The sequence below is a fragment of the Bufo gargarizans genome, chromosome 2 (genome assembly GCF_014858855.1).
Source record: "Bufo gargarizans isolate SCDJY-AF-19 chromosome 2, ASM1485885v1, whole genome shotgun sequence".
NCBI classification, from domain to species: domain Eukaryota; kingdom Metazoa; phylum Chordata; class Amphibia; order Anura; family Bufonidae; genus Bufo; species Bufo gargarizans.
In genome coordinates this window covers 467,722,426-467,746,210 of record NC_058081.1, presented here as the reverse complement: position 1 = coordinate 467,746,210, position 23,785 = coordinate 467,722,426, and the positions used below count along the sequence as shown (strand labels likewise).

Sequence of the window (23,785 nt, the reverse complement as noted above, 5' to 3'; positions counted from 1 at the left end):
CTATGATGAAGTACGATGTTTCATGAAAAAACAGAATGGCTTGGATAAGTAAAAGTGTTCCAAAATTATTACCACATAAAGTGACACGTCAGATTTGGAAAATGGGGCTCTGGAATTTGGTCCAAACAGGCTGTTTAAGGGGTTAAATGCACCTAATATAGGTGTATTTCAGCATCATAAATGACCCCCCATAGTGCCTATACTGCTGCTGTACAGGCTCTGTGCAGATGGCTCTGGCATCTACATGGGGACTTGTGATGACTGTGGCCATAGAACTAATATTGAGCCAAAGTGACACAAAGGGCACAATACAATACTATGCCACACACTAATATTCAAAGCCTGGGCAACTCACAAGAAATATACACTTAAAATGAGTCCACAATATGTAGTCCTCACCAGGGGCGTTGCTAGGGTCTCAAAAGATCTGGGGCCCAAGCCCCAATGTGGCCCAGTTCTCTAAATTGATCCCCCGCCCCCCTGCACTTTCCTGTACTTGCTATAGAGCAGCACATACCTATCCCATCCAGCACCTCCCAGGTGACGTCTCCTCTGATGTAGATCTTCTCTCTCATCATCTTCTTTATTTAGTCCGGACAGCTTCTTTCAGCTGTGCCTCATCTCTGCAGAGTGTGACGCACAGACATCTTAGCTTCCTCACATTTCCATCATCATCCCCCAACCTGGAGTCCCCACAGTGTTATCCTGCTGCTCGCTGTGCTCCCCAATACCCCCAAATACTATCCTGAAGAAAAATTATTGCCCCCCCATATTAATAGTGCTCCTTATAGTCCCACCAATAGTAATTCCCTTCTAGAATGCCCTTATTAGTAATACTGCCCCCTACAGTGCCCCCAACCGTGATAATACTCCCCAAGAGTGCCTCCATTAGTAGAAGAGCCCTCCAGTATTAATACTGCCCTCATAGAGCCCCCAGTAGAAATAAGGCCGTATATTGATCTCCCAGTGGTAATAAGGCTCTTTACAGACCCCTTAGTAGTAATAAAGCCCCCCATAGTGCTCTTAGTAGAAATAAGGCTACTTTCACAGCTGCGTTTAGGTGCGGATCCGTCTGGTATCTGCACAGACGGATCCGCACCTATAATGCAAACGCTTAGATCCGTTCAGAACGGATCCGTTTGCATTACCATGATAGTGCAAACGGATCCGTTTTGACTTTACATTGAAAGTCAATGGGGGACGGATCCGTTTGAAAATTTAGCCATACTGTGTCAACTTCAAACGGATCCGTCCCCATTGACTTACATTGTAAGTCTGGACGGATCCGTTTGCCTCCGCACGGCCAGGCGGACACACGAATGCTGCAAGCAGCATTCAGGGGTCCGCCTGCTGAGCGGAGCGGAGGACAAGCGGTGCCAGACTGATGCATTCTGAGCGGATCCGCGTCCACTCAGAATGCATTAGGGCTGGATGGATGCGTTTGGGAGCTCACAAGCGGAGCCCCGAACGCTAATGTGAAAGTAGCCTAAGGCGGACCTATAAGTCCCTCCTATATATAGTAGTAATAAGAACGCCTATAATGTCCCCTGGATTTATAATACCCCTACAGTTCTGTGTAAATAACACCAGTCCCTCCCAGAGCCGCCATAAACATACAGTCCCATGTAAATAACTTCACTCCCTCCCACAGCTGCCATCAAAATACAGTCTCATGTAAATAACATAACTCCCTCATCCCCTCCAACATTCAGTCCCATGTAAATAACATCAGTCTCTAAGTTCAGCCCTAACATAGTCCCAGTTAAATAACTACAACTCCCAGCATTGCTCTGCCTCTCCCTTCACTTACCTCTTCTCATGTACACACCTCACCACAGCTTCTTCTCCCAGGTCTTCTCTCTCTCTTCTCATCACAGATCCTTCAGCTCTTCCAATGCATTAGATTCAATTCTAATTGCTGTCCCGAGGAAGGCCACTCTATCACATATGAAGAGCGCTAGTATTATAAATGGCAATTAGTAGGTGAGGAATCCTGTTACAAATTCTGCATTGGGACCAAAGGGCTTTAAGTTACACCTCTGCTGGTGTTTTGCTTCTAATTGTTGATTAACGTGCAAATAATAATTATATGAACAACATTTACATTATATTTCATGCTATACAGTAAAATGTCCTACATATCTTAGATGATTTTTGACAGTTTCATCAATCAAGGGTTGATGTTTTATTTTTATCTAATGCAGAGGTCCCCAAAACAGAGAAAACCTTTGAGGAACGGTTGATACTCAAGGCATTCCTTCTGAAGTTTGTGAATTCCTATGCCTCAATATTCTATGTGGCCTTTTTCAAAGGAAGGTAAGCTGTACCTTAAAGCAAAATTGTAAAGAAAAATGAGATTGTAGAAATTGTTTTATCAGTAATAAATGGTGTATGAACCAGATATTGTAGTCCACTCATTGCAAAAATATTCAATTTCAAATACAAAAAGTTTCAAAATGTTTCCAAAGGTTATATTAATCCCTTCCTGACCAGTGCCATAATAGTATGACATTGCGGGAAGTGACTTCCCGATCAGCGCCGTAGTACTACGGTGCGCTGATCGGGCGGGTGCAGGAGCTACGCTCTCCCGATCAGCTGCAGGGGACCGGCTGTTACCGTTAGCCGGACCCCTGCCATATCCGCCTGCATTGGTGAAAACATGCCTGCGCATTAACCCTCACTACTCCGCTGTCAGAGCTGAACGCGGCATATGCGGGGTGTGTGGAGGGAGCTCCCTTCCCATCCCTATCGGGTCCCCGTGCTGCGATGACAGGGACCCGATGGCTGGGACCACAGCCACGATGCCGTACCTGTTAGCCTGTGAGATCCAGCCCCCTGGATCTCACAGGCCGGAAGCCTGTAAGTGTATTCGGCTACTTTCACAGTAGCGTTTTTGCTGGATCCGGCAGGGCTCAGCAAAAATGCTTCCATTACTGATAATACAACCATCTGCATCCGTTATGAATGGATCCGGTTTTATTATCTGTAACATAGCCAAGACGGATCCATCATGAACTCCATTGAAAGTCAATGGGGGACAGATCTGTTTTCTATTGTGTCAGATAGTGTCAGAGTTAAACATACTGTATCCGTCCCCATTGACTTGCATTGTGAGTCCTGACAGATCCGTCTTGCTCCGCATCCCATGACGGAAAGAAAATCGCAGCATGCTGCGGTTTGCTCTCCGGTACTGAAACGCAACCTGCGCGAGTAGGTACGCAATTGCAGTCAGTTTTGACTGCGATTGCGATCCGTTCAGTTTTTATCGCGCGTGTGCATGTGTTTTGCACGTGCGTGATAAAAAACTGACTGTGGTACCCAGACCCGAACTTCTTCACAGAAGTTCAGGTTTGGGTTGTTATGCTCAACTTCTTCACAGTAGTTATGTCCACCTTTCTGAACCCTAACAGTAGTTATGCCCACCTGGGTCCCTTTTACAGTAGTTATGCCCACCTTTGTGCACCCTCACAGTAGTTAGCGCCCACTTTGTGGACCCTTCACACTTGTTGTGTCCTCCTTGTGGCCCCTTACTGTAGTTATGCCCTACTTTGTGCCCCCTCATAGTAGTTATGCCTACCTCGGTGCCTCCTCACAATAGTTATGCCCTTCTTTGTACCCCCTTACAGTAGCTATGTTCACATAACTACAAAACATAGTTTTGTGCCTTCTCACAGTGGTCTACCCTGTGCAACCCCACCCCCGCCCCCACCTTTGTCCCCTAGTTCTCCCTCCAGCTTCATAGTAGCTTCAGCTTGGAGGGAAGCTACGCCCCTGCATAGTAGCTTCAGCTTGGGACCCACCTGTAAGAGAAAAAAAAAAGAGCGCTGCTCTACAGAGATTCCTGATGACCTTAAGCAATCCATGTATTACATACATTTATGTGTAGAAATGTCTGGCTGTAGCTTTCACTGCTAAAATAAGTGAATATTTTGTTTTCCGCTCCGTCTACCATCTATCACCATCATTTTTTTAGCTCTACCTGTGATCTGTATTTAGATTTGTGTTTCCTATTTTCCACTTCCCCCTTTGCTCCATCCTTATATAACCACAGTGCCTCTGAATGGAGGTGGATCACCATAGCAATGACTATGCCTTATACCCTGGTACTTATGTCCATGACCAAACACCAGTATCCTCTAGACCCGTGATGACTAACCTCTACACTCCAGCTGTGGCAAAACCACAACTCCCTAGACGTACACTTTCTTGGCTGTTCTCAGAACTCCATAGAAACGAATGGAGCATGCTGGGAGTTGTATTTTCACCACAGCTGGAGTGCCAGTGGTCAGCCCTTACTGCTAGTCTATAGGGTTGTATTGGGTGCTACAAAGGAATACAGAATGGGTCTCACTACAGTGGAATGAGCCTTATAATGACTTCAGTAAAATTATAATATAGTAAAAAAAAAATTAAACCTAAGCAAAAAACTTAAGCTTAATAATGGTGTTTTTTATCCTTAGGTTTGTTGGAAGGCCTGGCAGCTATGCGTATATGTTCAATGATTACAGAGTTGAAGAGGTAAGTGAAATCATAGTCATTTCAAAAAATTTAATAACAATAAACATATAGTACTTTCAAATGTAGATTTGTAGTTTTGATGTACAGATTTCAGCCTCATGCGCACAAACTTTTGCCGGCCATGCCCGTTTCGTGGCCTTCAAACCGCAGGTCCACAATATACAGGAATCGGCTGTGCGCTCACCGTATCATGGATACAGAACTATTAATTTGAATGGGCCTGCAATCTGGAAGATTCGGAGCGGAGGCACGGAGCGGAAGGCCACGGAGGCACTATGGAATATGTCTGTGCCATGTCGGTCCCTGCTTCCGCAGCACAAAAAAAAAATAGAACATGCTTTATATTTTGTGGTGCAGACAGATCGCGGAACCATTCAAGTTGAATGGGTCTGCATCCGTCAGTGCAGGCCTCCATGGGCGGTGCCCGTGCATTGGCGACTACAATTTGCGGACATGAACCCATTAATGGGAAGATCTCACTCTCCATTCTTGCCCTATCTATAACCCATTTGATTTATTTTTACAAATTTGATTTCACCTTTTGAAAATAACTTTAACTTTCTGTATACAGTCGTGGCCAAAAGTTTTGAGAATTGCATAAATATTGGAAATTGGAAAAGTTGCTGCTTAAGTTTTCATACTGGCAATTTGCATATACTCCAGAATGTTATGAAGAGTGATCAGATGAATTGCATAGTTCTTCTTTGCCATGAAAATTAACTTAATCCCAAAAAAACCTTTCTACTGCATTTCATTGCTGTCATTAAAGGACCTCCTGAGATCATTTCAGTAATCGTCTTGTTAACTCAGGTGAGAATGTTGACGAGCACAAGGCTGGAGATCATTATGTCAGGCTGATTGGGTTAAAATGGCAGACTTGACCTGTTAAAAGGAGGGTGATGCTTGAAATCATTGTTCTTCTATTGTTAACCATGGTGACCTGCAAAGAAACGCGTGCAGCCATCATTGCGTTGCATAAAATCGGCTTCACAGGCAAGGATATTGTGGCTACTAAGATTGTACCTCAATCAACAATTTATAGGATCAGCAAGAGCTTCAAGGAAAGAGGTTCAATTCTTGTTAAGAAGGCTTCAGGGCGTCCAAGAAAGTCCAGCAAGCGCCAGGATCGTCTCCTAAAGAGGATTCAGCAGCGGGATCGGAGTGCCACCAGTGCAGAGCTTGCTCAGGAATGGCAGCAGGCAGGTGTGAGCGCATCTGCATGCACAGTGAGGCGAAGACTTTTGGAAGATGGCCTGGTGTCAAGAAGGGCAGCAAAGAAGCCACTTCTCTCCAAAAAAAGCATCAGGGACAGATTGATCTTCTGCAGAAAATATGGTGAATGGACTGCTGAGGACTGGGGCAAAGTCATATTCTGCGATTAAGCCCCTTTCCGATTGTTTGGGGCATCAGGAAAAAGGCTTGTCCGGAGAAGAAAAGGTGAGCGCTACCATCAGTCCTGTGTCATGCCAACAGCAAAGCATCCTGAGACCATTCATGTGTGGGGTTGCTTCTCATCCAAGGGAGTATGCTCACTCACAATTTTGCCCAAAAACACAGCCATGAATAAAGAATGGTACCAAAACATCCTCCAACAGGAACTTCTTTCAACAATCCAACAACAGTTTGGTGAAGAACAATGCATTTTCCAGCACGATGGAGCACCGTGCCATAAGGCAAAAGTGATAACTAAATGGCTCGGAGACCAAAATGTTGACATTTTGGGTCCATGACCTGGAAAATCCCCAGATCTTAATCCCATTGAGAACTTGTGGTCAATCCTCAAGAGGCGGGTGGACAAACAAAAACCCACTAATTCTGACAAACTCCAAGAAGTGATTATGAAAGAATGGGTTGCCATCAGTCAGGAATTGGCCCAGAAGTTGATTGAGAGCATGCCCAGTGGAATTGCAGATGTCCTGAAAAAGAAGGGCCAACACTGCAAATACTGACTCTTTGCATAAATGTCATGTAATTGTCGATAAAAGCCTTTGAAACGTATGAAGTGCGTGTAATTATATTTCACTACATCACAGAAACAACTGAAACAAAGATCTAAAAGCAGTTTAGCAGCAAACTTTGTGAAAACTAATATTTGTGTCATTCTCAAAACTTTTGGCCACGACTGTACATGACTTAACTACTTCACTTGTGCGTCACACGATCAGGCTGTTATCCAAGAAGATCTTTATTGGCCGAAGCACGTACTGATTGAGATAATGCTGGACACTTTGGAACACCATGCAGTATTTGAATTCATAGGGGTATGGCCAGATGGTCAGATTCCTTTTGAAGCCAAAGTTGTATGTCTTTTTTTACCTTATCTCTTTTTCTGGTTCACTCCTTATTTTGGCCTAAAACTGTACCTGGAAACCTGATCACATGGCTGTACCCTAAAGTACAATATATCACTGTAATTTCACCCCTTTTGGTCTTATATTGATGACCTATTCCAGGGGTGGCCAACCTTACAGACACAAAGAGCCAAAATAAAATAAAATATGACTACCAGGAGCCACAAGCTATACAATTACACATGAGTCACCGCATTTTTTGCCCTACAAGATGCACCTAGGTTTTAACAAAGAAAAATAAGAGAAAAAAAATATTTTTCATCTTATCTGCGGTCTGATAAAAATATATTTTTCTTATTATTCATTAGCAGATTAAAAAATATATATTTTTTTTCATCAGACCTCAGATCAGACTGCTAAATCAGATCCCCAATCCTCATCTGACCTAAAAGAAGATCCCCAAACCTCATTAGACCTCCAAATCAGACCCCCTTAAATAAGACCCCCAATGCTCGGATCAGACAACACAAATCAGACTCCCAGTGTCAGACCCTCAGTGCTCATCTCTACCCCCGCATGCTCAGATCTTCCCTCCTTCTCGGTAATTTTTACTGTTTATATAACTGCACCTACACCATATGATCATTTATACAAACTAAGCTAAAGAAGGGGATCATAATTCCCCGAAACGCGTTGTTTTTCACCTTGTCTGATTTTTAATGGAATAAAGAAGATTCTATAACACAAGACTGTCTTGACCGGGTTTTGTAGCGCCGAAGCAGGATATTAATTTCTTCACCAAAGTGCCCTTTCTGGAAAGACTGGACATCCCCTGCAAAGGAACCCCGACCTGCGGCAGCATGCCCGAAGACAGGCCTTTGTATAATAAGTCTACAATAGGGTTGTGCCTATATTAGCACAACCCCAAAAGGTGAGCCTCCATTGTACATAATTTATTTTACACATACGTCATAGAACGTACTACCCTATTGTGCTTACGTCCGTGCTCTAAAGACTACACACCTATAAAGGCTCTCTGCAGCCAGGAAAAAGCCTTTTTTTTTTGCGCAATTCGCCATGAAGAAATTCGGATCAAACCAAATGTTTTCGAAAAATTCAATGAACTGCCCGAATCAAATTTATTAGAAAATCTAATTGTGAGCCAAAACCAGTAGTGAAGCCTACTCAGATATAAGGTATAATAGAGAGATTTCCTCCTGACCTGCACCTGGTTTTGGCTAACAGTAACTGGTGGAAATAACTGATTAAATAACTGTGAACTTGTGTGAACTTGGCCTTAAATAGCTATAGAATTTAAATAAACAAGTAAATAAGTAAAGCATTTATGAATGGCTGCAATCCCACGGTTACAACAATTCAAGTAGGAGTCAGTTAAAGCGCCAGTCAAGTGCCATTGAGATTCATGGGTAGTATGAGGTTCCACAGATGTCAGATATACAACAGTTCTGGGTGCCACAAAATTACTCTCAGCAGAGGTTTCAACCCCCCACCCCCCAAAAAAATTTTTTTTATAATAATTAACTACCAAGATTTATTATGTAATATTTATATGTAAAATTAGTAAATTATATTAATGTGTCTTGCTCTGGTTTTCTTGGCAGTGTGCACCAGGTGGATGTCTGATGGAGCTGTGTATCCAGCTTAGTATCATTATGTTGGGAAAGCAACTGATTCAGAACAACTTGTTTGAGATTGGAATACCGTGAGTACTCCCAACATGTACATTGTTCTGTATCAATTTAATATTGCCATCCGTGTCAGGCTAAAATTTAACTTAAAGTGATGTCAACCCAATTTTCTTATCTAACTAGATCATGACTTTCTTAATATACTTTATCATGTTTTTTTCTGATAAAGAGCTCCAAAAATCCTACATTGTCTTATAATTAATGATAGCATTGTGACTGACAACTGTTGTCTCTAGGGGCAGCTTAGGAGATAATACTGAACGCAAGTATAGGCCAATATGCATAAGCACATAAGCTCCACCCACTGGTGGCTGCAGATGGTTAGCATTTCAGGCAGGACTAGATTAACCGTTCCCCCAAAATGCATAGCAGTATCCAACTAAATTAATGCACCCTGACATCGTCTCAGGGTCTTGCCTCTTTCAACATTGCAAGAAGAGTTCTTCCTAGATTTACTGCAACCCTTGCCAGACTACAGCAGAAGACCCAATCATGCAGACTGCTGCATGGGCATGCGTGTAATTGTGGCCAGATGGAAGTAATAGTACTCACAGTTTTGATGCTCCCTGGGCCATGCAGAGATGGGAAAGGGCACAGCTTTTACTCCCTTCAAATCACCCTCTTATTTTCTGGGCTCTCCTGCCTGATGATGGTTGAGGTGCCCTTGTTGTTGGTGGACTTGGGGTACATTGAAGAGCTCCTTGGTGCTTCTGTGGATGTTGATGCAGTGTAGCAGTGCAGGAAAAAAGTAGGCCAGATTATCAGCGAACAGTTCTTGTACTGAACATCCAAGTTCAAATGCATTAGACACAGTTCTCAACATGCATGGACGGGCTACAGTAGATGTAAACAGGCATGGTTGTCTGTTTAGAGCTATCACACTAGCACTGCACTAGCTGGCTGTTGTTGTAAAGTACCCAGGAATAATTTGGCGCAATGTTAGGAATTTGAGTCAATGAAACCACAGGGTGGTCCCCAAACGCCAGATATAGCACCACATTTTTTAAGGTCTAGTGTACACAACCATATCTGTTCTGAGGTCTGCAAACCATTTATCAGATGCAGTCTGTATGCATCCCATACTTTTTGTGAGCCCCATTGTAGAAATGCCTATTCTTGTTTGCAAAACACACAAAAATAGGACATGTTCTAGAATTTGTGCCATGGTCGCATGGAGGTGGACAGCACGCAGATGCCATCCATGTGTTGTTCGCATCTTTGGCAGCCACATAGAGATTAGTCAGTCCGTATTCGAGCCGCAAAACTTTGCAGATTTATCCGGACCAAAAACACTGTGTGTGCATGAGGTCTTAAGTTTATTATACTAACAATACAAATACTCCACAAATGTCCTATGCAAGGTTTGGAAATTTACGCTGGTGATCAATGTAAATGTGACCTTGGCACCATAAAACTTTAAACTCCTTGACACAGGACTATGGTGGCTAGAGGTCCTGATCAGACAGCAATTCTCCACATACTTTACCATGCATCCCCTTGGCATCTGGCATACTTTTTTTTAAATAGCACTGAAGCTGCCCTTCACATTACTATCTAGTAGGTAGAACTCTGGATGGTTCTAAAGCAGGTTTCATCTAAGTGAGCTCCTTTCACCAGATTAGGCATAGCTAGACTAACTAACTAGAACAGTGGTGGCACCCAGAGGCAGCACTCAGAGCCCTCTCTGTGGGCACCCGCACCCTGGAAATAGTCTATGGTCTACCAATATGCCTTAGACTTTTTCTGCCATTCATCAGCACAGGGCATGCTATTAAGGACACAGGCAGTGCACTGAATGTAGCCAGGATATTGTAGCTAAATTATAAAGTACATGGAAGATATACTATATTGAACTGTAGCATTTAGGTTAAATTGCCGTGTTGGCACTTTGCGATAAATACAGTAAGTGGGTTTTGGGTTGCAGTTTGGGCAGTCTCTAAAAGGTTCGCCATCACTGGACTAGGATGTTCTAACTCCTCCTCTCTATATAGGGAGGGTTACACCAGCCCCATCTAGTGGTGGCTGGTGGGTATTGCCTGTTTACTCCATACTTGACTTTTTTATATTAAAACATCAATACACAGTAATATACACTCTAACACAGTTTTGAGTTTCATCTTACAGCAGCGTATAGGTACAAATGCACAGAAAAAAATATTTTTTTTGCATTGTACCACTGCCTTGTAGTAGGATGATGCTCATTTGCTTCAACCTATTTTCGATTGGTGAGCAACAGGAGGGGGGCAGGGAGTAACATGTGACTGCAGTATACACACAGCGGAGACACATACATCTGCCTAGGAGCTGTATACGTAGAACTGTTCAATATGTTTAATGTAGATAATGTATGACATTGCGGTATTTTTTATATTACATGCACAGGAGAAACAGAAATGGTATACATACCCCATATCCTCTAACTGTTTCTGAAGAGTTTTGTTTTATGCGACTCAGACATTTTTTTCGTGAATATCGTAACATACTCTAACTTTTTCATTTTATGTATGGTTTAGAAGTTTCCCTCGGCTTCATGTTTATATATTGTTGGATTAAGATACTGTAAGCAACATGTTGTAGATGCTTCAATGACACCAGGACTACAGATAGAAGGACGGAGATTTAGCAATGAAATGAGTCACAAATGGAATGCATTTATCTCCTTATGACAAGGACGGCAAAATATGCAATAACATGATGTAGGCATTACCTCATGATATCAGGTTTGTTCTGCCGTTTTAGGAGACTTTGGGTTGTGAGTTATGCTTGAAATGATAACAGGCAGGGTTTTATGGGGCGCGCAGCACAGCAGGTGGCAAGGGTCACTGTGTAGAGCATGCGTAGTCCTCCCACTAGTGCTTCATGTTTGGTTTGTTTATGAGATTTTGTACAGTTGCCAGACGTCAAGTGTCAAGATCAAATCTCTGGATGTTCTTATAGTGCCTGACATCATCGGACAATAATTGTGCTACTTTATGTGTGTCGCTGTCCGTAAGTAGCACCGTGACTCACATTCCATTGTGGTTACAGGAAAAAAAAATTATATCATGTTCTATGAATTTTCATAGCAAAAAAATTAACTGCCTAATTACCGAGCAATTTTCTGTTTTTGCATTTTTGTTTTTCCCTTACTGCTTTTCCTGAGCCACAACTTTATTTTCTGTTTGCTGTTTATATAGCTGCTGTAGGGGATCAGCTCTCTTTCTGGGGTCATTCTCACAGATCTCTTCAGGACACCAAGTTTAAGATCCAAACACGGTGCTTTATTGCGGCACATCCGCATAAACATAAACAATAATACAAACTAATAAACACTTGTCCATCCAGGCTCTAACTAAACATACTGTAATATTCCTGACTCACCTAAGTCCCTGTTCACACCCTGTGAACACATGCGGCTTTCTCAGCCAATGTCTCACAGCCTCCTGGCTGTACAGAGCACAGTACGCCCACTGTCTCCAGTCCAGTGTCTCAGCACACATGGTGAATAGTGGTCTCTCAGCACTCCTGGCTTGGACCACACTGACAGAGCCTCCAGGCCTCTGTCCACAGGTAACACACTCCCCCCTTTCTGACACCCTGGGAGGTGCTTTATGCCAGCCTGACTACTTTCAGCTGGTCTCGTCTGTGGTGGAATAGGGGTGTGGACCGAACTATCCACCCCTTCCTTGCCTTTACCCTGCGTGAGACCTGTCACTGTCTCACATACCCCCCCTCCCTTGTTCAAGCCCGTGAGGGTGAACATTTGCATAACCATGGGAGGCTGGTGAGAGGGCATCCACCTGGCCTGGACGTAGGGAACAGCCACCCACCCTGCTCTTTGGCTGCTCCCAATAAGAACCGGCCCAGATTGGCTTTACAGCCACACTAAGTAACACAGTGTCAGTGAGCACTAGCTGCCACTGACACAGAAAATTACTGGTTCTTATTTCACCGAGGCCAGGAATCTCGGTGACACGCACCTTCCCTTTGTTCTGCCAGACCCACGCCAGCAGAGCTTGGTTTATCATCAAAACTAACATCTTCCCAATCTAAACTGCCTAAAGGCCTCATGTGCCCATCTCATGGCCAGGTACTCTTTTTCTACTCTTTCGCAGGTGATAATGATGCGCTCTCGCACTCTTTGATTTCTCTCTCTTTTTTGATCCTCTGGCTCCCGCACATGTGCCTCATGTCCTTTCTGGGACTGCTGCAGCTCTTGTCTGAACTGTTCCCAGTCATGGTCCTGTCCCGACACTTTCTCCTTTGCTTTGCAGGGCTCCTTCAGCAGAGCATGCCTGCCCCTGCTCGCTTCTTTTACGTGCATCTGGGTCACTTCTTCCTTCTTTCCAGCAGTAGTTATCCCAGCTATGGTGGCAGTTTCAGAGACCTCTGCTTTTTTAGTGGCTTTTTCCACTTCGGCTGCCGCTCCCTTTGTCTTAACTTTGGTCTCTGCAGCACCTGAGGACTTTGTGTCAACCAATACATCGGCCTTAACTTTTTCAGCCTTTATCTTCTCGGAGTCTCCAGTCTCTTTAAGAGCCTTCTCAGACATGGCAACATACGCTTGCCCTCTTATCCCCTCCCCTTCTTTCTCATCGAGGCAGGAGGCACCGGGGTCTTGAGCATACTCCTCGTCTTCTGACGTTTTCGCCAGAGGCTCACCCAGGACACTGGTCTCCTTTTGGGGAGGATTCAGGAGAGACAGCCCATCGTAATAGCCTGGATCCAAAAACGGATCGTTCACCTCCTCGTACTTCTCTCCCAGCAGGCTGCTGGCTATTTGGAAGGCCTTGTAGGCAGAGGTACGTCTTCCCGGCCTGGGCTACACTCTACCACGGGTCTGTGGTCTTCGGCATCCACATCAGCCCCATCAACTGGTTCAGCAGAAGCATCTTCCATCTTCTCTGCCACAGCAAGCATCGCAGTGCCACCATCTCCAGACCCATTTTTAATAGGCTCTAACTTAGACTTCTCCAACTCATAGACGTTCTTCCCGACGTCATCCTTTGAGCTCACAAGATCATCTATCTCAGCTCTGAGTTGCTTTTTCAGCCTCTCAAATTCAGCATGCTCCTCAAATGCTTCTTTAAGGGCTCTAGCCAAAGAGAGGGCCTTGGACTCTTTCCCCTGAGCATCAGCCTCCGCTCGGTCATGTTGTTCGGCATACCGAGCCGATATGTATTTCTCTTCAGCCAGGAGCTGGCCAAACTTCTGTTTCTTCTCTATCGTATCTAGGGACCGTGTGGAGAGAGAGAAATCATCTTCCTGATTGCAGCTGTACTGACAGGTCAGGTCATCTACCGCTGACTGAATATGGGTCTCAGACACTAGGCTGGCGTCTCCCCACTCAACTCTAGTCACGTCAGGTACAATTATCGTCTGGTTGCTACCCGTAACTATGTCAACTTGGCAAGACCTCGACATGGCAGCCTCTCTCTCTAAGTTGCTATCGGCCACGGCACATGTGTCACTTATATTACTTGTGTCATCATTATCAGTTCTGACCTCTAGGGGCACCGATGCGCTAATCCCCACATTGGACACTTCCCCAGCAACCAAAAATCCCTGTGGGTACTGCATATCCACCTCTGGTACGTGTGGTACTGTCATGGTCTTACCTCCTTGCTGTTCCCTTCGTTTGACATGTGCTGGCGGCCATCTTGGTTTCTGGGTTTTCTTGTAGCCTCCCACCCTGCGGCTCCTCCTTCCCACTGGGAGGAGCTGGATGCCTAGCTCACATATATAGGAGGTCTGTGGCTTCAGTTCCTTGCTTGGTCCTCCTGTGTTCACATGCTTCCAAGACTGCTGCTGCTTCTGGTTCCTGATCCTGGCCTCGTCTGACTACCCCGTTGGTTCCTGATTCCGGCTTCGTCTGACTACCCCGTTGGTTCCTGATTCCGGCTTCGTCTGACTACCCCGTTGGTTCCTGTTCCTGGCTTCGTCTGACTACCCTTCTGGTTCCTGACCTCTGTCTCCGCAAGACCCTGCTTCGGTTTAGCCATCCGTTTGGACTCTGCTTACGGCTCTTCAATAAAACCTTCTATTTTCCACTTATCTCTTGTTGTACGTCTGGTTCATGGTTCCATGACATTAGGACCAAGCCATGAATTCTGACGGTACAGGGCCACCCTCGCTACCTACGCTGGTTGCCAGACTTGATCAGCAGGATCACCTGTTGGGTCGGTTCGCTGTGGCGTTGCAAACCCTGCTTGAACGCACGGCTCATTTAGCTTCCGTTGCCGATGGGTCGGTTGTCGCTCCTGGGCCCGCTCCTACTGCCGCTCCGGTTGTTGCACCAGAGTCTACCCTGACACCTGTTGCTGCGCCTGTGGTGTTTCAGGGTATGACCGGTTCTGCCCCCCTTCCACAGCGCTTTGGGGGAGAGCCAACTCAGTGCCGAGGTTTCCTTAACCAGGTGGGCATTTACTTCGAGTTGCTGCCACATGCCTTTCCTACTGAGAGATCAAGGGTGGGCTTCTTGATCTCGCTGCTCTCGGACAAGGCCTTGGCCTGGGCCAGCCCTTTATGGGAGAACAACAATCCGGTGGTTGCCGAGTTTTCCGGTTTTGTTGCTTCTCTTCGGAAGGTATTCGATGTGCCGGCTCGTGCTGCCTCTGCTGCGAAGCTCCTTATGTCCATCAGACAGGGTTCACGATCCGTAGCTGAATACGCCATTGAGTTTCGTACCCTGGCAGCAGAGGTGGGCTGGAATAATGAGGCTCTGGTCGCTGCTTTCTCTCATGGTCTCTCGGATGCCTTGAAGGATGAGGTTGCAGCTAAGGACCTACCAGTGGAGCTCGAGTCTCTTATTTCTTTCCTGATTTTGATTGACACCAGACTCAGGGAGAGACCTTCCTTTAAGGAGAGCCTGCGGAGGTCTCCTAACAGATTGGCGCCTACGTTTGCTGTCCCACCCGTGCCTCCCTCTCCTCCCACGCCTCCTGGGGATGACTTGTCTGGGGGTGAACCCATGCAGCGGGGGTTTGCTCGCCTGTCTGAGGGGGAGAGGGTACTCCGGAGACGCGAGGGCCGATGCATGTACTGTGGTCTCGGTGGGCATTTTCGGTTGGCATGTCCGAACCGTCCGGGAGAACAATCGCACCTGAGGTCCTGTCGGGGGCAGATCTTGGGTGGAGTCTCCTCGTCCCCGGTTTCCCGTGTTGACAAACCACTGATCACGGTTGTCCTCTCCTGGGTCGGGGGCTCGGTGACGACCCAGGCGTTGGTGGACTCTGGTGCTGGTGGTTTGTTCATTGATAGAGTGTTCGTTGCCGCCAATTCCATTCCTCTGCAGCCTCGAGGTTCCCCACTGGCTCTTGAGGCGATAGACGGCAGACCCCTTCTGCCGCCACACGTGACTCATGAGACCCTTCCAGTGGGGATAGCCATTGGTGCCGTTCACAGAGAGTCGGTCTGTCTCCAGGTTATTTCGTCTCCACACTACTCGGTGGTCTTGGGGTACCCCTGGCTCCAGAAGCATAATCCGACTTTCGATTGGAGATCGGTCGAGATCCTCTCGTGGTCACCGCAGTGTGGGGCTAGTTGCATCCATGGGCCTGTCAAGTTGCTGTGTACTTCCTCGGACTCTCTGTTGCCTCCTGAATACGAAGAGTACCGGGATGTATTCGATAAGGTGCGCGCGGTTGCCCTACCTCCGCACCGCCCATACGATTGTGCCATAGAGTTACAATCCGGTGCCGTTCCTCCTCGTGGCAAAGTCTATCCACTGTCGGTAGCGGAGAATGAGGCCATGGAGGAGTACGTGAGGGAGGCGCTTTCACGCGGACACATTCGCAAATCCTCGTCCCCGGCAGGGGCTGGATTTTTCTTTGTGAAAAAGAAGGGCGGCGAGTTGAGGCCTTGCATCGATTACAGGGGTCTCAATCGCATCACGATCAAGAACGCTTACCCGATACCCTTGATTTCCGAGCTGTTCGATCGCCTCAAAGGGGCCACGGTCTTTACCAAACTCGACCTGAGGGCGGCATATAACCTGGTAAGGATCAAGGCGGGCGATGAGTGGAAGACCGCGTTTAACACCAGGACCGGTCATTATGAATCCTTGGTTATGCCCTTTGGGTTGTGCAATGCGCCCGCAGTCTTCCAGGAATTCATCAACGATGTTTTCCGTGACCTGTTGCAGCAGTGTGTGGTGGTCTATTTGGATGACATCTTGGTATATTCTGCATCCATGGAGGCCCACATTCTGGATGTCAGACGAGTGTTGCAACGCTTACGAGAGAACAAGCTGTTCGGTAAGCTTGAGAAATGCGAATTTCACCGATCCCAGGTAACCTTCTTAGGTTACATCATTTCCGCTGAGGGGTTCTCCATGGATCCTGAGAAGGTTTCGGCTGTCTTACAGTGGTCCCAGCCCAGTGGGCTTCGTGCCCTGCAGCGCTTTTTGGGCTTCGCCAATTATTATCGGAAGTTCATCAGGGACTTTTCCATGCTAGCCAAGCCTCTCACGGATCTGACCAGGAAGGGCGGTAATCCTCAGGTCTGGCCGCTCGAGGCCATCCGAGCTTTTGAGGCTCTAAAGTCCGCCTTTGTGTCGGCTCCGATTCTGTCGCATCCCAACCCTGGGTTGCCTTTTGTCCTCGAGGTGGACGCGTCTGAGACGGGAGTAGGCGCCCTCCTGTCTCAGCGTAGAACACCAGAGGGTCCTCTGCTTCCTTGTGGGTTTTACTCCCGGAAACTGTCTTCCGCGGAGTGCAACTATCAGATTGGTGACAGGGAGTTATTGGCCATCGTGCAGGCCCTTAAAGAATGGAGGCACTTGCTCGAGGGCTCGGTGGTTCCGGTTCTCATCCTGACGGACCACAAGAATCTGACCTACCTCTCTGAGGCCAAGAGATTGACACCACGTCAGGCCAGATGGGCTCTGTTCTTGTCACGTTTTAATTACGTGGTCTCCTACCTACCCGGCTCCAAGAACATCAGAGCGGATGCCTTATCACGGCAGTACTCCGAGCTGTCCGGGGAGGAGTCGATTCCGACTACGGTCATACCCCCGAATCAGATCCTGGCCGCTATTCGCACCAGCCTGACTTCTCCTCTGGGTGAGCAGATTTTGGCGGCTCAATCTGGTGCTCCCTCTGGGAGACCCAACGGCAGATGTTTTGTGCCTGAGGAGTTGCGCACTCGGTTGTTGCGAACCTACCATAACTCCAAGGCCGCGGGGCACCCTGGAAAGAATCAGCTGTCCTGGGCGGTTTCACGTCTGTTCTGGTGGCCTTCTCTACGTTCCGACATCGCCGCATATGTAGCGGCATGCTCCGTTTGTGCCCAGAGTAAGTCCCCTCGGCACCTTCCGTTGGGCCTTTTGCAACCCATAGCCACCGGGGAGCGTCCATGGTCACACCTGGGGATGGATTTCATTGTGGACCTCCCTGCATCCCGAGGCCATACGGTCATTCTCATGATTGTGGATCGGTTTTCCAAAATGTGCCACTGTGTTCCTCTCAAGAAGTTACCCTCTGCACAAGAGTTGGCCTCGATTTTTGCCAGGGAGGTCTTCCGGTTGCACGGTTTGCCCAAGGAGATTGTGTCGGATCGGGGGAGTCAGTTTGTGTCCAGGTTCTGGCGCGCCTTTTGCTCCCAGTTGGGGATTCATCTCTCTTTCTCCTCGGCCTACCACCCTCAGTCCAATGGGGCCGCAGAACGATCCAATCAGGCCTTGGAGCAATTCCTTCGTTGCTATGTCTCCGATCACCAAGACAATTGGGTTGACCTCCTGCCTTGGGCTGAGTTTGCCAGGAACACGGCGGTGAACTCTTCCTCTGGGACGTCTCCCTTCATGGCCAATTATGGGTTCCAACCTGCCGTGTTACCGGAGGTATTCTCTCCCCAGGATATTCCGGCTGTGGAGGATCACCTTTCCGTCCTACGTGCTTCTTGGGTACAGATCCAGAGGTCCCTTGAGGTCTCTGCGCAGCGCCAGAAACTCCAGGCTGATCGCAGACGAGCGCCCGCTCCTTCCTACCAGGTCGGAGACCGCGTATGGTTGTCCACCCGCAACCTCAACCTTCGAGTGCCCACTCCCAAGCTGGCGCCTCGCTTTGTTGGTCCCTTCCGAGTGCTTCGCAGGGTAAACCCGGTAGCCTATGCCCTTGCGCTTCCTCCTGGCATGCGGATCTCCAACGTGTTTCATGTCTCCCTGTTGAAGCCACTGGTGTGTAATCGTTTCACTTCCTCGATTCCTCAGCCTCGTCCGGTCCAAGTGGGCAATCGTGAGGAGTATGAGGTGAGCAATATCCTGGACTCACGCCTGGTCCGCGGCCGGGTGCAGTTTTTGGTCCATTGGCGTGGTTATGGTCCAGAGGAGCGTTCCTGGGTTCCCTCCGCAGATGTCCATGCTCCTGTCTTGCTCCGAGCCTTCCACGCACGCTTCCCTCAGAAACCGTTCCTTACTCCGCGGAGGAGGGGCCCTTGAGGGGGAGGTACTGTCATGGTCTTACCTCCTTGCTGTTCCCTTCGTTTGACATGTGCTGGCGGCCATCTTGGTTTCTGGGTTTTCTTGTAGCCTCCCACCCTGCGGCTCCTCCTTCCCACTGGGAGGAGCTGGATGCCTAGCTCACATATATAGGAGGTCTGTGGCTTCAGTTCCTTGCTTGGTCCTCCTGTGTTCACATGCTTCCAAGACTGCTGCTGCTTCTGGTTCCTGATCCTGGCCTCGTCTGACTACCCCGTTGGTTCCTGATTCCGGCTTCGTCTGACTACCCCGTTGGTTCCTGATTCCGGCTTCGTCTGACTACCCCGTTGGTTCCTGTTCCTGGCTTCGTCTGACTACCCTTCTGGTTCCTGACCTCTGTCTCCGCAAGACCCTGCTTCGGTTTAGCCATCCGTTTGGACTCTGCTTACGGCTCTTCAATAAAACCTTCTATTTTCCACTTATCTCTTGTTGTACGTCTGGTTCATGGTTCCATGACAGGTACACCCTCTGGGCTCACAACATTAACCAGCATTTTTGTATCACATATATTTTTATCAGGAGGGGGCACTTCTCTCCTGATCACATCCTGAAAGGGAAAAGGCATGTCATCATCATATACTTCACATGACCTCACATTTTCATTTTTCACTTCAACTACATCGCTATTTTCAATGATCCTTTCCCTTACAGGGACAGGTACAAGTTCAGCAGGAGTTTTTGCACTCTGCACAAGTGTCTCCATTACTCCACAACTCCCAGCATAAGAGAAAATTACACCCCAACACTCCCTCATGCATAAGCATATCTGTAACATCAAGTTCATAAGTCCCTGTTCTCATTGAAGTCTCACGCTCAGTAAAAATCAGCGGATAGTCCTTTTCTGCATGACTGTCCAGCACAGTCTCAGGTTTCAATTTTGTGCTACCTCTTTCCCAGGCTAGCATGGGATCCCGGATCCTTGTCATCCTATGTCTAGCCTACGAGGGAGCAATCACAACAAGCTTACCCGCCTGTTCAGACACAGTTTTTTTCATGTTATCACACATTTTCACAATAGTTTCTTGCCTCCGCGACTTATCACCTACCATTCTCACAGATATCTTCAGGACACCAAGTTTAAGATCCAAACACAGTGCTTTATTGCGGCACATCCGCATAAACCTAAACAATAATACAAACTAATAAACACTCGCCCGTCCAGGCTCTAACTAAACATACTGTAATATTCCTGACTCACCTAAGTCCCTGTTCACACCCTGTCTGTACAGAGCACAGTACGCTCACTGTCTCCAGTCCAGTGTCTCAGCACACATGGTGAATAGTGGTCTCTCAGCCCTCCTGGCTTGGACCACACAGAGCCTCCAGGCCTCTGTCCACAGGTAACACACTCCCCCCTTTCTGACACCCTGGGAGGTGCTTTATGCCAGCCTGACTACTTTCAGCTGGTCTCGCCTGTGGTGGAATAGGGGTGTGGACCGAACTATCCACCCCTTCCTTGCATCTACCCTGCGTGAGACCTGTCACTGTCTCACATGTCTTACACTGCATAAAGTCCTGTTTTTTGCTAGATAAGTTTTTTTTTGTACTGTGGCACTATTTAGTATTGAATATGATGTAGTGGAAAGTTGCAAAAAAATTCTAAAATTCCACCACAGTTTTATGAGTTTACATTTTATACAGCGTTCAACATGCAGTGCAACTGACCCACGCCTTTCATTCTCTGGTCAGTACAATCAGTATTGGGCTGGGTGCCCATCGTATGGATACATTCAAATATTACCTGCTCATACAGCAGCAAGATTCTACCAGATGATTGAATATGGGGGATCCCTGCAGCAACTTTGAGAAGGTAGGTCCTGGGAAAAAGAGGATACTGGTAGCTTTCCTCCATACCTAGAAGTCATCACAGCTCTGATTGTGTCTATAATAATAAACTGGGAAGTTTCTTTAATAATCTATCAAGCTTTTTTATATAATCATAGACTGGTTAAGGTGCTGTACATTGAATATATGTAAAGTATGTAGTGCAGTAAGTCTACTGTGTTTTGTGCCAATTGTGCAGGGGGCGGGAGACTAGGGGCCCACCTTGCTCAGGGTCCTGTGGGCCAGTCCGAGCCTGAGTACAATTACTGCAATATTACATTTATATAGTTTTTCTTAGGTTTTAAAACTAAAATAATATAAAACTTGGAGCTATGTGAGGACTCTTTTTTGTGGGACAATCTACAGTTTTTATTGATACAATTTTTTACTTTTGATCACTGTTTATTCTATTTTAGGAAGGATGTGAAGCAACAAAAAAAGGCAAATCATCCTTTTGATTTTTTTTATTGCATCATTTACGATATGGGATAAACATTTTTATATTTTAATAGTATGCCTATTATGTTTATTTTTTTGATTATTTATTTGTATTTGATTTTAACATTATTAAACATTTTTTTTAACCTTTTTTATGCCCCCAAGAAGACCCTAACATGCATTCATTAAATTGCCATTTGTATTCAGAAATGGAATTTTATCTATTACGAAATACAAAGTTTTGTATATTTTATTGCAGTGTTGCCACCTGCAGGCCAGATTTGGAATATACCAGGAATAGGCCTAAAGCCTTGTACAGGCTCTGGCCTATTACTGATAAAGAACTCCTTCCCGGATCTCAGCGAGGGGAAGAAATTCCTGCCCGGGAAGTGCGTGCTTCACATTTTTTGTAACCTTTCAGATACCGTTGTCACATTTGACCACGGGATCTGAGAGGTTAAATGTTTACAATCAGCATTATTGTTGATAGAAGACATTAGCTCCAGGTGTCTACTGTGTGAAACAGCAAGTACCGGTGGCTATGGCACCTGCTCCACTTTGGTGGGCACCATCTTTAAAGATCCGTTTATAGTCGTACAGCAGTAGGGAAGCAGTTAAAGTTGGGAAATGTATATATATATATATATATATATATATATATATATATATATATATACACAGTAATGGTCAAACATTTACACAGCTTTTCATTCCATGATTTATTTTTTTAATTATTTTCTACTGTACACTAATTTGAAAACATGAACATGATGACAGAACACATGGAATTAGGTACAAACAAAAAAGTATTTCTAACAAACCAGAAAATGTTTTATGATTTACATTCTTCAAATAGACACCTTTTTGTTTTGATGCCAGCTTTGCAGACTTTTGGCATTCTCTCAGTCAGCTTCATGAGTTATTATTTGGTGTAGAGAAACCAGCACTCACATTCAAGTGCACGCTGCACGGGAGAGGACGTCAATCCACAGCAATATATATAAAGGATCCCAGCAGTGCAATATATATAAAGGATCCTAGCAGTGCTGGGATCCTTTATATATATAGCTTCATGAGTTAGTCCTTTAGAATTGCTTTCAATTCAATAAGCATGCCTTGTTCAATGTGGCCAACTGACATGACACAAGGTGTGCAGGCCACTGCTGCAGCCGCTGGTTGGCTGCTGCGACATCAAACCAGATGCTCCTGGTTTGATGCTGTCGTGGCAAGGGCGAGAAGGATCTGGGACCCCCAGAAGATGAACAACCCTTTTACCAGCACGGCTACCCCAGCATTTTGCAGAGACATGCCATCCCATCTGTTTTGCGCTTAGTTGGACCATCAACAGGAAAATTACCACAAATACACCTACAGGCCATGTAAGGGCTATTTGACCAAGAAGGAGAGTGATTGAGTGCTAACTCTGTCTCTGAGATTTGTGATTAATCCATCTTCAGACTGGCTGCCTGCTCACTGAACGATTAGATGTCACGGATGAGGTATAGGAAGAAACACTAAACTGACAACCAGGAGGGAAAGGGAAAGCCACTAGGCCTCAACGCTAGGGACAGGAAAAGGTCACCTCCTAGTAACCCTACTCCTGGCCCTGACTCCTAACCATATGGGCACCCATTGAAGGTAGAAATGCCCATACCCTGTAACCTTGGACCCTGGAGACCCTAGAGAGCCCTAAGAATATTGTTCACCGATGAAGGAACAGGCGTCTCCCTGAGGCCTAGTAACAACAAGCAAGGAAGGGAAAACTAAACACACAAACGTGACACTTAACTTCTGTAGTGATGGACGAGCAGGAACACCAGAAACAACCTCACACCAGCTCTGCCAAACCCAAATGAAGCTATCTACCGCACAGTCAGAAGGGTGGGGCAACACTAAACAGGATAGAGTAATGAGTACTAAGCTACACCTGGATGTAATAAAGAGTAATCAAAGAGGCTGTTAGATTCCTCCACGCTCCTCCAGTCTCCTTGATCTCCTGACATCTGTCACAGAAGGGACCGTAACATTAGATTTCCGAATCTAAAACAACAAGTACCCTCTATAAATTGGACAACAATATTTATGCATATTGATACCATTAGGGATCCTCGGGTGATTGACATTAACCTATTCAAGTGACAGCCAGCTTGGACTAAATGCTGGAGCCTCATCTTTCAAATCTGATATGTGTCAGTTTATCTGGTAATAACTTTGGAACTCTTTTACTTATCCAAGCCATTCTGAGACTGTTTTCTCATGACACATCATACTTCATGTTAGTGATAAAACTGAGTTCATACGTTTTACCGTTAGGTATTAAAAAAATCTAAAATTTACATAAAATGTGGAAAAATTCGCTATTTTTCTCCGCGTTTAAGACAGATAGTGATACTTCATAAAATAGTTATTACTTTACATTCCCCATATGTTTACTTTATGTTTGAATTATTTTGTAAATGTCATTTTATTTTTTCAGGAAGTTAGAAGGCTTAGAAGTTTAGAAGCAAATTTTAAGAAAATTGCCAAAACCCACTTTTTTATTAAGTCAATTT

The 23,785-nt window shown here is 46.1% G+C and overlaps 1 protein-coding gene across 1 annotated transcript in view; it reads left to right on the top strand.

Moving 5' to 3' along the window:
* ANO2 (anoctamin 2) overlaps positions 1-23,785 on the top strand; it is a 505,309-nt gene that overhangs the window by 372,668 nt on the left and 108,856 nt on the right. The window contains exons 17-19 of the mRNA XM_044277837.1: positions 2,205-2,316; positions 4,461-4,518; positions 8,432-8,532. Coding sequence (XP_044133772.1) covers positions 2,205-2,316; positions 4,461-4,518; positions 8,432-8,532 — 271 coding nt within the window. The remainder of the gene's footprint in view (positions 1-2,204; positions 2,317-4,460; positions 4,519-8,431; positions 8,533-23,785) is intronic.